General features: G+C 39.0%; 3 protein-coding genes across 5 annotated transcripts; all 3 read left to right on the plus strand.

Moving 5' to 3' along the window:
* The first annotated feature begins 424 nt into the window (after window positions 1-424).
* Window positions 425-4,425, plus strand: LOC111795454 (Rho GTPase activating protein with PAK-box/P21-Rho-binding domain-containing protein). Its single transcript, XM_023677893.2, has 5 exons — window positions 425-1,373; window positions 2,003-2,123; window positions 2,194-2,313; window positions 3,102-3,332; window positions 3,529-4,425. Exons 1-5 carry the CDS (start codon window positions 931-933, stop codon window positions 4,090-4,092), a joined length of 1,479 nt encoding a protein of 492 aa, XP_023533661.2. The 5' UTR covers window positions 425-930; the 3' UTR covers window positions 4,093-4,425.
* Window positions 4,426-4,547: 122 nt separating this feature from the next.
* On the plus strand, window positions 4,548-6,577 carry LOC111795459 (FANTASTIC four-like protein (DUF3049)). The gene has a single exon (XM_023677898.2). The coding sequence runs from the start codon at window positions 6,065-6,067 to the stop codon at window positions 6,560-6,562; it is 498 nt and encodes a 165-aa protein (XP_023533666.2). The 5' UTR covers window positions 4,548-6,064; the 3' UTR covers window positions 6,563-6,577.
* Window positions 6,578-7,272: 695 nt separating this feature from the next.
* Window positions 7,273-13,263, plus strand: LOC111795453 (heterogeneous nuclear ribonucleoprotein Q). 3 transcript variants are annotated; one of them, XM_023677891.2, is made up of 10 exons: window positions 7,273-7,422; window positions 8,839-8,871; window positions 9,447-9,939; window positions 10,015-10,131; window positions 10,316-10,456; window positions 10,631-10,804; window positions 11,384-11,591; window positions 11,689-11,861; window positions 12,297-12,382; window positions 12,749-13,263. In XM_023677891.2, the coding sequence occupies exons 3-10, from the start codon at window positions 9,481-9,483 to the stop codon at window positions 12,921-12,923; spliced, it is 1,533 nt and encodes a 510-aa protein (XP_023533659.2). In that variant the 5' UTR covers window positions 7,273-7,422; window positions 8,839-8,871; window positions 9,447-9,480; the 3' UTR covers window positions 12,924-13,263. The 3 variants fall into 3 exon arrangements, with proteins under 3 accessions (XP_023533659.2, XP_023533660.2, XP_023533658.2); XM_023677890.2 differs by having other exon boundaries at window positions 7,277-7,422; window positions 8,839-8,853; XM_023677892.2 differs by lacking the exon at window positions 8,839-8,871 and having other exon boundaries at window positions 7,276-7,422.
* The last annotated feature ends 111 nt before the right edge of the window (window positions 13,264-13,374 follow it).

Raw genomic sequence — 13,374 nt, forward strand, 5'->3', positions numbered from 1 at the left:
AACCGATAAAGGTAATCGAATATTTTTACAAATATAGCATTTGTAATTTAAGCTACAATGATAAGCTCGGTTTAATCCATTGGTGGTCGTTATCAATGTAAGAAGCCCACGTTTAAATTAACCAATAATTAAAAAGTGACAACTTAAAATATCTAGAGTTAGGATAGTTGTATTGATTTTGTTTCTAAGTTTCTTTTAATTTAATTTGTTTGATAATTGTCTATTTCCGTCAGCATCTCACATTATTACATTATTCAATCAGATCACAACAAAAATACAAAATCTGAGATGAATTATATAAGGAAACTCCTTTTTCTTATAAACAATAGGTTGAAAACAAGAGATTTGATTGACCCATTAAATATTTAGTGTCTATGATGCATTTAATTAACAAAAAAAAAAAGTGTTTTCTCTTAAGAAATTTGAGCTGATACCCATTATTGGTTGAATTGAAGCGCTACAAGCTTCTATTCTTATGAGTAATTAAAGGAGAATTTTGAGTTGAGGCGCGTTTGTTCTTAGTTGTGGGAGTGAAAATGGGGAGCCAAGGAGGAAAAGGGTTTGAGACCCACCATCTAAGAAAGCGGAGGAGGAGGAAAAAAAAAGGGGGAGGCGTCTGGTTGAAGCTGCCAAAATTAAAATTAGTAATAATTGCTCTCTTGTTTTGTGGGTTTTTGCCTTGAATTTCTTTTACTATCTTCTCATTCTGCGTTTCCCCCCACCCATATTCCACAATCCATTGGTTTTCCTTGCTTCTTCCACGATTAAAAATAAAAAAACAGCGTTATAAAGAGAGAACAGAAGGGGATTCTCACCTCTTAAGCCCCCAATTCCTTCTCTCTTAGGCTAAATCTTTGTTTGTTCTGTTTTCTGAAGAACAATTTTGGGGGTTTCTTTTATGTTCTTGTTCTTGTTCTTCCATTGCCGGCCATGACTGAGGTTGTTCTTCATTCCCCTTCTCATTTTGCTTCATCTCGTAGAAGGGTTTCTTCTTCTTCTTCTCCAATCTCTCCGAATGATGGATCTCTTCTTATGAACATACATTCTCAAACACCCATTTCGCCGTCTTCCTCATCTTGTTCTGTAGAGGGCGATCGGGATGTTTCTGTGATGAACTGTGAAGGGGAGGAGGTGGGGAAGGATCGGTTTAAGCAAAGAAGAGATCAGCTCTCGTTGTTGGCTTTAGTTGTGACCCTTTTCAGGAAATCTTTGATTACTTGCAAGAGGGATAGAACCGAGCTTTGTGCAATGGAGATCGGTTGGCCTACTAATGTCCGCCATGTTACGCATGTTACTTTTGATAGGTTTAATGGGTTCTTGGGTTTGCCTGTTGAGTTTGAACCAGAAGTTCCTCGCAGGGCTCCTAGTGCTAGGTACTCTTTCTTCATGCCCTTGTTCTTTATGCTCTTTTGTTCGGTTTGTTTGTGGGAGTTTGGATGTTGTGTTGTTTATCTCTGATTGATATCTATATCTATATCTATCTATCTGAATAGCTATCTATTTCATCTGTTGTGGATATCTGATTGATATCTATATCTATATCTATCTATCTGAATAGCTATCTATTTCATCTGTTGTGGATATCTGATTGATATTTATATCTATATCTATCTATCTGAATAGCTATCTATTTCATCTGTTGTGGATATCTGATGCTTGAGATTTTGGATTTGTTGCATAATGTTTCTGTTCCTGGAGTTGAGGCATCATGGAAATGAAAACTTGTCATGTTTTTCCCTGATGTTAACGTATTCGATTCGTGTCGTTTTAAAAAAGAAAGAAGGATCGATGCATCCTGTTACTTCATTTGATGTTCTAATAAAACGTATCGAAGAAACTCGTATCAAATGTAGGAGAAATCGTTGTCATGTTGTGGCTGCCCTTCCTTGAAACACACTTGGATTCATGGTTAAACCATGTTTTTCTGGCTCTTTGCTGCATTTTGGTGCTTTCTTGTTGCTTGCATATTATAGGACTTATTTTGTTTAAATTAAATGTATAGTACGACTGTGTTCGGAGTTTCCACGGAATCCATGCAATTGTCGTATGACTCGAGAGGGAACAGTGTGCCAACGATTCTAATACTAATGCAACACTGTCTGTATGCTCAAGGTGGCTTGCAGGTACATACACTTTTTGTTAAATGGTTCATCCTATTGTGTGCTTCTGATTCGTCTTTTCACCCGTTTTCAGGCTGAAGGTATTTTTAGAATTAATGCGGAGAACAGTCAAGAGGAGTATGTACGTAATCAATTGAATCAAGGCGTGGTACCGGAAGACATTGATGTACATTGTTTAGCTGGCCTCATCAAGGTTATCCCGAATTAACTTTGTCTAAAAGAGATAAATCTGTGAAGATTAGTGCTGCCGATTGGTCTGTTTAAACTTGTCGTAGAAAGACTTATGAAGTGATAAAACCATAACCCTTTTGGTTCTCGTTTATAAGAAGAAAACGTAATGGCACGAGAATATGAACTTAGATCCTTGTTCTCTTCTCTTGAATATTTTATGCTTTTGAGATCCCACATCGGTTGGAGAGGGGAACAAAACATTCTTTATAAGGGTGTGGAAACCTCTCTCTAGCAAACACGTTTTAAAACATTGAGGGGAATCCCGAAAGGGAAAGTTCAAAGAGGACAATAGCTGCTAGTGGTGGGCTTGGGCTGTTACAAAGGGTATCAAAGCCAGACATCAAGTGGTGTGCCAGTGAGGACGCTGGGCCCCCAAAGGGGTGGATTGTGAGATCCCATATCGGTGGGAGAGGGGAACGAAGCATTCCTTATAAGGGTGTGGAAACCTCTTCTTAGCAAACATGTTTTAAAACCTGGAGGGGAACCCCGAAAGGGAAAGTTCAAAGAGGACAATATCTGCTAGTGGTGGGCTTGGGCTATTACAAAGGGTATCAAAGCCAGACATCGGACGGTGTGCCAGCGAGGACGCTGGGCCCCCAAAGGGGTGGATTGTGAGATCCCATATCGGTTGGAGAAGGGAGCGAAGCATTCCTTATAAGAGTGTGGAAACCTCTTCTTAGCAAACACGTTTTACTTATGTGAGTAATGTTTACTTCCCTATTCTCAACTTTTACTTATTAAAATTAATAGGCTTGGTTCAGAGAACTCCCAGCTGGGATTTTGGATTCTCTATCGTCCGATCGGGTGATGCAGTGCGAGACAGAAGACGAATGTGCTGAGCTGATAAGGCATCTGCCTCTTAGTGAAGCTTCTCTGTTGGATTGGGCAATCAACCTAATGGCGGATGTTGTCCAGCAGGAACATTTCAACAAGATGAACGCTCGCAACATCGCTATGGTTTTTGCACCAAATATGACTCAGGTGAAATTCAAATAGTTTGTATTAGTCGAGTCCACCGTCTCGGAGACAACATTTGTTGCTTTCTTTAATTCTTTTTGGATGCCTGTGTTTACATGTGCTGAACTGACCCCGAGATAACGCAAGAATGAAGTTTCTTTCCTCGATTGTCGTATACCTGTAGTTAACCGTTCCTCTTTTGATCCATCTTACGGTGCAGATGGCCGACCCGTTGAACGCATTGATGTATGCTGTCCAAGTAATGAACTTTCTCAGGATGCTTATCGTTAGGACACTGCGGGGAAGGGAAGACTCCATTCTTGACTCTGCTGCTACACGTTTAGAGCCATCGGACGAGAGTGGACACCAGAGTCCTTCACAGCCTTGCCTCGGAAATACTGTCACCGTATTTCAGGCGTCAGAGCAGGACGTGCCTGATTTTCTTTCAGCACCACCTGTTTTAGAAGCTTACACCGACGGTGATGAAGGCGCACAGCTAAGCCATGTCAAGAAACTGCTGCTTAATGGGTATGGAGCTTTCCTGAATGCCCACGAAGACAAAGAAACAGTTGAAGGCAATGATTTAAAGGCAGAAGAAGTTGTATGCCACACTGAAAAGAACAAGACTGATCAAACAAATGATTCAGAACTGAAAAGGGAAACTAACAAACTAAATAACCAGGACTCGGTATTTCGAATCCTGGCACCGGTACCAGTAGAGAAGCGGCTCAGCAACCTGAGTTGTATAAACTCATGGACCGAGCGAATTGAAGCATGGCGATAGATCTGTTAACAAAGCTTGATGTGCCTATATAGGTACACTGTTAAAAGCTTGTTGAATGAAGATGCTGACCTAACCCATATGAGGTTGCTAATTTTCAGTTGTGTTTCATTAACTGGTTTTGCGACTGCGCTTCACTATGGATAGCATTAGCATAGCACAATATGATACCCACTGGGTGGTTTTGTGTATCCTTCTTGTTTTCCTCTGAGTATCATTGGCACAAGAATTGCCTCTTCTCAGTTATGTAATGAGTAAATAATCAGTTCTAAGCGTCTGTGAATTGAATTCTGGAAGCACAATGATGTATATTAGTTTAAGAGGTAGCAGCACCAATGAGCTGTCCATTTGCAGGTACCCATCGGCTGTAGAATTGATAGCCAACCATCCATCTGGGCGTGTCATGTGAGGAGTATCGCTTGGAATATTCCTTACTTCATTGTCAAGAGGCAAGATCATACAGCACTCACGAATCAGAGGAAGAAACGTTTTCACATCCTCTGTTCACATGCTATAACCACAAGAAACACACATTATCACCTAACAAAAGGAGTTACTTAAGAGTGTGATTCAATCGGCGAAAGCAAACGTTAATACATGTAACAACTCGGGCATATTGTCTTCTTTGGACTTTTCGTTTGGAGCTTTCCCTCAAAAGTTTAAAATGTCGCGTTATTAGGGAGAGGTTTCCACTTCGTTCCTCTTTTCAACCGATGTGAGATCTCACAATCCATCCTCTTTAGAGGCTCAGTGTCCTTACTGGGAAATCGCTCAATGTCTGGCTCTTCGTTTTCCATCTCCATCCGATATGGGATCTCACAATCCACTCCTTTGGGGGCCCAACGTCCTCGCTAGCACACTGCTCGGTGTCTGTCTCTGATAACATTTGTAACAGCTCAAGCCCACTGCTAACAGATATTGTTCTCTCTAGGCTTCCTTTCAAAGCTTTAAAACGCGTGTACTAAGGAGAGGTTTCCACACCCTTATACCGCTCGGTGTCTGTCTCTAATAACATTTGTAACAGCTAGCTCAAGCCCACCGTGACAGATATTGTTCTTTCTAGGCTTCCTTCAAAGCTTTAAAACACGTGTACTAAGGAGAGGTTTCCACACCCTTATACCGCTCGGTGTCTGTCTCTGATAACATTTGTAACAGCTAGCTCAAGCCCACCGTTACAGATATTGTTCTCTCTAGGCTTCCTTTCAAAGCTTTAAAACGCGTGTACTAGGGAGAGGTTTCCACACCCTTATACCGCCCGGTGTCTATCTCTAATAACATTTGTAACAGCTCAAGCCTACCGCCAGTAGATATTGTCATCTCTAGGCTTCCTTTCAAAGTTTTAAAACGCGTGTACTAGGGAGAGGTTTCCACACCTTTATAAGAAACGCTTAGTTCTCCTCTCTAACCGATATGGGATCTATCCGAAATCAACTGGGATACAAAGCAAAGATAATCAATTTGGCAGCTTTCTGGAAGCCAGCAACACAAGAACTAAACAGAAAGCAAAACACCAGAAGCTGTTCCATCCTATGTTTTGGCTATACATATCCATTAGATCGTTGTCTCTGCATAAAGAGCATAGCAACATGAAAATGTTAACTACAGAGACATCCTAAGTTCAAAACAATGACAGCCACCAAATCCATGTCCTGTCCTTACAACCACCTGTCCATATTCCACTCCAAGACACCAAAAAAGAAAGAAAAAACTCAGCTGGCCTAATTAATAACCATCAGCTTCTTTGTTTCTACCCATTGCCAATCTCGTGCATCCATCAATCTTTGCAAGAACTCACTTCTTCAAAACCACCAATCCCAATTCCACAGAGCCAAGACATGGCTGCCTGCAAAACCCCCCACCACATCTTGCCTGAAACTCCAACCCCTCTTGAGCCAACCACGGCATCATGGAGCCACACCATTAAACCATCTGAGCTATTTGGTGAGCTCCATTATCTTCCATAGATTCAACCCAAATGTCAACAAACAAAGACCCAAAACATGATTCTGGGTTTTCCTCGCTTAAGTCAGAAAGTTTGCAATTTTGCACAGAGGGACTTGGGTCTGAGAGTTCTGATGATGTTGAGGACTTGCAAAGTGATATGATCAATGAAAACTGGCAAGTCAAAGAAGACAAAGTGGTGAGTACCTGTGTGAAGCATGTTGCATCTGGGGCTTCCAGTGGCGAGCTTAGGAGGCCACGGATGAGCAGAGGAGCCTTCCCTCCACCGCTATCTTTCATAGGAAGGAGTGGAAAGGCAGGGGTTTGCTTCACGTCCTATAGGCAAAATGGAAGGTTTGTGTTGAAAGAAGTAAGAATTCCCACTCAGGAATTTCTACAAACACGTAGAGAGCATGGACGTCTGAAACTGCAATTTGTTCAACCCAATCACTACGCCCACGAAGAAGATGAGGAAGAGGAAGCTGATGAAGAACATGATGTTAGCAATGTTGGGGACAGTGATCAATCTTGAAAAATAACAAAATGAAAGACTTTTTTTCATTCGTTTCTGGGTTAGCTTCACTTGTTCTTGTTCTAAATCAGTGAATAAATCTGCCATAAAAAATTCAATTTTTAAAAAACAATGTTATAAGCTAAAAGCGAGTAGCTAACAATAATAACTTTGATAACATATAATCTAGGCAAACGTGGCTGTCATTTTTTAGACTTACCAAATAAGAAGTCGAGAACATAATTTTACTACATAGAGTTTAGTGTTGCCTCATCAATCGTACCCACTATTGGCACCTATCGTCAACAGCCACCGTCGTCCATCACTAGTCCATTGACACCTTATTATCGTTCATCGTTGCCGCGAGCACTCACCATCTACCATTGTTGATAGCTAGCGACCACAGATTCTGTCGATACAATAGGTTATCGTGTTTTTATACAAATTTAAAGTGTTTAGTTCATAGTATGTAATAGTGGTCGTTTACAGTAACTTCATATTTGTAGAATCATTACGAGCGAATAATAATAATAAATAAATTTTAAACTATTTTTATAAACAAATATTTGTAGGAAATAAATATTTAATTGTTGGTTTATTAATTATCATTGCCAATAATGTGGAAGGGCAGAATTCAATGGCTAATCCGTAAATAAAGACACGACAGGAGCCCAAATTCGTAATTTCGATTCTGGTGGGGCTACTGGCCCATCCATGAATAGCAAGGAAGCCCCAAAATCTGCCTGGAAGGAGTCTAGGGTTCGTTCCTCGGGTAAGAGCAGGGGGGTTCAAATATTTTCTACGATTCTTCGTTTGAAGCTCTCAGTTTCGGCAGAGTTTCTCTTAGTAGTTTGGATAAATTCTCACAGAAAGCATCTTTGGTACTCTTTTTCTCCTTATTTCATCATCCATGTCTTTCTTCAATCTATATTTTTTTCTCTACTCTTCTCCTGCGCTACTGTTGTCTTTTTGTTCGTTTTCCTTTGCGACTCTCCGAATTTTTCTGCGGTTTTTGTCGTTTTAAGTTGAAATTTACAGCTTCATCTTCCATTTCTTGTATTTTATGGTGCTTGGACGGGTGGGATATATTGGGAATACTAATGCAAGCGGTGTAAAAAATTTGAAGGCGGATGGTATCGTTGTCAAAGAATTTAACATTGAAAAGTGAAAGAGAATGTTCGTACTTATGCGATGAGCATTTATTTGAGAATTATTCGGGATGAGATTGGATAAGCATTTATTTGTTTAATATTCGAGACTTTCAAATTTGAATCTTTTAAGAAGAGATATGAAACAGGAGATAGAATGGAATTTGCGCGACTCGATGAGGTTTGATGTAATATTGTTTGAGGTAGATGTAAGACACTTGTGCACCGAATATACAGTATTTTTGACGTTTGTAGGTTTTGACTCTTTTCGTATATTGGGTAATTCCAGGTCTTCAATCCATGGCATTTTGATTTTTGTGACTAATTGATTCCAAACTTCTTTAATTGTTAATGGGTGGAAAGTGGATTTCATGTACTTAAAACCGTAAGTAAAGATATCGAGCAAACTACTTGGTCATGGGTGAACTTTTTCCTTCCATTGCTCAGGGCAATTGAAAAGCCACGTCTATGGCTGATAAGCATTTTGACTCGGAGAAAGTATACCCTTTTTTTCCCCATACAAATAACGGAAAAGGAACTATACACATGCATGGACTGAGACAAATTTCTATCCATCGAACACAAGTTCCAACGTGGTTTACAATGCAACTACGGAAGTTTGTTATAACCCATTATATTTGTTTAAACGTCTATATGGATGAATATTTTAAACATATCTGGTTCCCAAACATCCTTTTACAAGATTTGGGGGGTGAGGGAGGGGAAGGTATTTTTAGGTTGTTATCTCTATGGAGGTCACCTTTCATTGAGGAAAAAGGGAGGTTTTGTGTGCATTATATGCCTAGACACACCATAAAATGTTCGATCTCTTTAACTTCCAAGAATCAGCTGGGAGGGGGATTGCTGTTGTGAGTATAATGTCTCCACATGTTAGGATTGTTTCATGTGACAGTGTTACTAATTTGTTATTGATGTGTGTTTCTTTTCCATTTGTTTCCGATCTTTCAAGTTTTGACTAACTTAATTTTATCAGTTTAGGTAAGAAAATTAGTTTTTAGTAAATTTATGTGTTGCTTGTGAGATAAAGCCGAGTGAGGATTCTTTCTATATGATATGATTTACCGATTGTTATGACGGTCTGGCTGATAATTGCCCTATCTGAGTGCAATTTCTTAATTCTTTTTGCAGGGGGTACACAGATTGGTATGTTGTTTGGAACTGGTATATGTTTTTCTGAGATGGACAAAATTGATTCTCCATTTGTAGCAGCAATCACATTCCTTTTTTGTCTAAACCTTTTATATCGAAATGGTCCCATTATATCTCATATGCTACTTTGTGTGGCATCGTTATGTCCTTGCATTAAAGTAAAACATTCAATTGTCTCCATAATTTATTCTGCTGCCATTAACATTAGTCTCGTGAGATATTCAGAAATGATACCCCCTGAAAAAAGATGTAGAAAGCTAATTTGTCAAAAGAATTTTTTTGGTATGGCAATCGTTCTGATTTCAAGAAATTCATATCTTTATGTTGTTTTGCACCACCTCCGTAAATCTCATTGTAGTCACTGAGAGACTCATTAACCACTCTCTTTTATGCTACTTGTGTTACAAACATTGTCCCTCTAGAAAAAAGTCCTTCACATTTCAATCCTCTTGAGTCTATTCTCATGACAACTTTTCATTTCAGCTTCATATTTTTCTACTCCATTTGGCCTTTCTTTTTGTTTCCTCCTCTCAGTAATTTTTTATATCTCCCCATGAATTCTTCTGGCCTGTGTGCCTTCTTCACAGCTACCTTGCAAGCTTGTTTAATTAGACAAATAAGATGCCGAGGGGAAAGGGAAATGCTTCATCTACCGCTACGCCAGTTGAACCTGAAAAGCAGAATGAATCTGAAAAGCCAGTTGACTCTGATGAGAGGGTAGATCTGGATGTTGATAATGACCCTGAGGAGGTAATGGAAGAAGATGTTGAGTACGAAGAAGTAGAAGAGGAGGAGGAGGTGGAAGAAATAGAAGAAGTTGAAGAGGAGGAAGAGGAGGAAGAGGTGGAGGAGGAGGAGGTTGAGGAAGAAGATGTTGAAGGAGTGGAGGATGGTGGAAATAATGACAATGGGATTAATGCCCAAAATGAGAATGGTATTGATGAGGATGAAAAGAAAAAACATGACGAGCTTCTTGCCCTACCTCCTCATGGTTCTGAAGTATATATTGGTGGTATTCCTCAAGATACTTCTGAAGAGGATTTGAGAAGTTTTTGTGTATCCATAGGAGAAGTTACCGAGGTAATCCCAATTTTATTTATTTCATATCCAGATTATGTGGTTTTCTCGGGACTAACGGCATTTTGCTTCAAGCAGGTTCGCATTATGAAAAGTAAAGATTCAAATGAGAATAAGGGCTTTGCATTTGTTACCTATAAAAGTGTGGAGTTGGCTTCTAAAGCAATTGATGGGCTGAATAACACGGAATTCAAGGTTGCCTTTTTACTTCTGTTTGTAGTCCATACACCAATAAGTTGGTACATTAAGTGCAAAGCTGGAAGCTAGTGTTGATATTTTGTAAATATTTAAAATTTTTGGAATCTTCCGTGCCTTTTCTTCCCAATATCTTTTCCCAGTATTTTTAATGACCTTCTCTCTGCTTGTTCATGTGACATAGGGGAAGAAGATAAAATGTTCATCATCTCAAGCAAAGCACCGTTTGTTCATGGGTAATGTTCCCAGGAGCTGGGGTGAGGAAGATCTTAGGAAAGTTGTGATGGACATTGGACCTGGAGTTACTGCGGTGGAACTAGTAAAGGTTAGCATGACAGAGTTTTCATGTTATATTTTAACATGACCTCTTTCTACATCTGTACTATGCTGTGTTCTTGTTCCACAATTATTGTACTCCTTTTGGAAGACTATTTAAGTTTCTGCAACATAACCTGGTGTGCTAGTTTCTTGGATTTGATGTTACCCAATTTTGTTGCAGGATATGAAGAATACTAGCAATAACAGGGGTTTTGCTTTTATTGACTATTATAATCATGCATGTGCTGAGTACTCAAGGCAGAAGATGATGAACCCAAAATTTAAGCTTGATGACAATGCTCCAACAGTTAGTTGGGCGGACCCAAAAAATGCTGATTCATCTGCTGCTTCACAGGTCTTACTCAATTGCTTTTAGATTTCTCCCGTTATTAGTCCATTCAACATGCGTGTTTCTTTTTTTGATTCATGTTATAATAAATAAATATCGAATGGCTTTTATTAAGATATCTATTGAACTCAGATTGTTAAACAAATTAGCTTATGGGTTAACTGAATGTAGACTGATTTTGTATTTATTTATATAATAGTAGCTAATGAATTTCATCTAATTATTTATATGCTTTTAATGAGTGTGAACTTGAAACATTGTTCAAGATTTCATTATTTGTGACATTTTTTAATCTGTGTACATTAATTTGTTGACAAAAAAAAGTCAAATTGTCAAATTAATAGTTATTTATTGAGTTTTTAATCTAAAAACTATTTTTTAGGATAATCGAGTCAGTTGTCTCAATTTTTATGATGATATGACTAGAGTCCTTTGCACCTAAAAGTTGGTTTTTGTATTTATGACCTCCGTTGATTATTAACAGAAGATGGGACTTATTAAGTTCTGTTTTATTTGTTTTCAGATTTAATCTTTGGGTTTTCTGTTTTCAATAATAGTTTGGATTTCTTTTCTTGGTCCATGCAGGTGAAGGCAGTTTATGTGAAGAATTTACCAAAGAATGTAACGCAGGAGCAGTTGAAAAAACTGTTTGACCATCATGGGAAAATTACAAAAGTGGTATTGCCTCCTGCAAAGTCTGGTCAAGAGAAGAATAGAATTGGTTTTGTACATTTTTCGGAGAGGAGCAGTGCTATGAAGGCTTTAAAAAATACAGAAAAATATGAATTGGATGGTGATCATTTCTTCAGAAGCTCTTCTAAATTTTTTCATTTTACCCACCTCCAAATGGGGTTGGTCTTTGATATCCGTTCTTTGTACTTATATAACAGGTCAAGTTTTGGAGTGTTCTCTTGCAAAGCCACAGGCAGACCAGAAGTCTGGTGGATCGAACAGCCAAAAATCTGGATTGCTTCCTAACTATCCACCTCGTGTTGGATATGGCTTTGTTGGCGGTGCTTATGGTGCTGTAAATCCAGGATATGGTGCTTCTGGTTTTGGTCAGGTATAATGTTCGTATTTATTTATCTCCTTAGTGGGTTCTAAACTTGGCATGCTGGTATCCTGATGAGATTAAACTAGCCATCTCCTTTTGAGTTATCCTTTTCTCTAGACAAGTGGTTAAGAGTAAAGTTATAATTGGAGCTCAGAAGAATTCAACGGGTCTTGTGAATGTCACTTGCCAAACTAACGATACAACAGCGCTGGTTTTGGTTCTTTTAGTTCATTTGGAGGAACGATTTGATGTTCTCTAAAATTTTCGTCCTGAACTTTTTGTGGCTTTCATTTAATCCATTGGCTTTGGAGTGATTAGTTTAACACTTCTCTTCAGTAGACTACTGTGCCGTTCCATCTGCCTCTCTGTCTTGAATGAATGGTTTTCAGTTCACATTTTTTTAGAAGGAAAAAAAAATCTGATTGAATTGCACTTGTGCTGCAGCCGTTGATATATGGAAGAGGACCAACTCCAGCTGGCATGGCAATGATGCCAATGTTTCTACCTGATGGACGGATTGGCTATGTCTTGTAAGCTCGTTCATCTTTTCTTTACCTTTATTATACACCTAAACAATAATCTGTTTGTAGTGGATAATACTTTCATTTTTTTACTCCTAAGATTTTCTCGACGTATAGGCTTGAAATGGAATATACTAATTAAAATATGATTGGAATAGATTTTATTTTGAGAGAGTTGAAAAAGAGGGTTCCATTAGAAGTCCTAGCTTAAAATGACTGCCTTCGTTTTGAAGGTCCTGTCCACTTCATTTCCTTAGTGAGGCTGCTTTTAGGTTTACTTACCTGGAAAAGCATGAGAAGTCTGACAATCCATCCTAGAGTAAATTGTTTCACAGCTCTGATAGCTTATGCCGAACTCCCATATTTCTTTTGCAGGCAACAACCAGGGTCACAAATGATGACTCCACCACCACATCCAAGAAGCGGTGGCGGCGGCGGCGGCGGCAGCGGCAGCGGTGGGGGAAGTGGCAGTAAAAGTGGCGGCAGTTCTAGTAGGGGGGGGAGACATACACATGACAGTGGCCATGGTCGCAGGTATCGGCCATATTAATTCCACAGCCGGTTGGATGTTCTGCCCGTGAACAAAACATGAGTGTCGGCCTGGAAGTGCCTCTCCCTCCGCCTAACAAGTGATCATAGATTATTCCTCAGTATTGATGATTAAGAGTGGAGCTAGCTAATTAATGGGGTTTGTAATGTGGTAGTGTCTATCAATATTTACCTTACCTTACCTTACCTAGGTTACAGTTCAAATTAATTTATGTGTTCTCCCCTCGGTTTGTTCCTTTTCCTCCCTACTACTTTTAGAGAGACCAGAAATACGTTTTAGCAATCATGTGTCATAAAATTGGTGATCTCGAATTTGAGAATGTGTATGCTTTACGTCTTAACCAACTCCATTGGTACTTAATGATTGTGCAAAATAAATTACCTAATCAAATAACAAAGATTTCTATTTAAATTTCTAAATTTCAATTACAGCCGAGGAAAATGAAAAATCA

This window comes from Cucurbita pepo, chromosome 5, assembly GCF_057944985.1.
Source record: "Cucurbita pepo subsp. pepo isolate OVF chromosome 5, ASM5794498v1, whole genome shotgun sequence".
Taxonomy (NCBI): domain Eukaryota; kingdom Viridiplantae; phylum Streptophyta; class Magnoliopsida; order Cucurbitales; family Cucurbitaceae; genus Cucurbita; species Cucurbita pepo.

Bases quoted from the DNA above. Each gene is read 5' to 3' on its own strand.
- LOC111795454 (XM_023677893.2), top strand. From the start codon at position 931: ATGACTGAGGTTGTTCTTCATTCCCCTTCTCATTTTGCTTCATCTCGT. The intron at 1,374-2,002 runs GTACTCTTTCTT...TTAAATGTATAG, and splicing joins CGCAGGGCTCCTAGTGCTAG to TACGACTGTGTTCGGAGTTT. The intron at 2,124-2,193 runs GTACATACACTT...ACCCGTTTTCAG, and splicing joins ATGCTCAAGGTGGCTTGCAG to GCTGAAGGTATTTTTAGAAT.
- LOC111795459 (XM_023677898.2), top strand. From the start codon at position 6,065: ATGTCAACAAACAAAGACCCAAAACATGATTCTGGGTTTTCCTCGCTT.
- LOC111795453 (XM_023677891.2), top strand. From the start codon at position 9,481: ATGCCGAGGGGAAAGGGAAATGCTTCATCTACCGCTACGCCAGTTGAA. The intron at 9,940-10,014 runs GTAATCCCAATT...TGCTTCAAGCAG, and splicing joins CCATAGGAGAAGTTACCGAG to GTTCGCATTATGAAAAGTAA. The intron at 11,592-11,688 runs GTGATCATTTCT...CTTATATAACAG, and splicing joins AGAAAAATATGAATTGGATG to GTCAAGTTTTGGAGTGTTCT.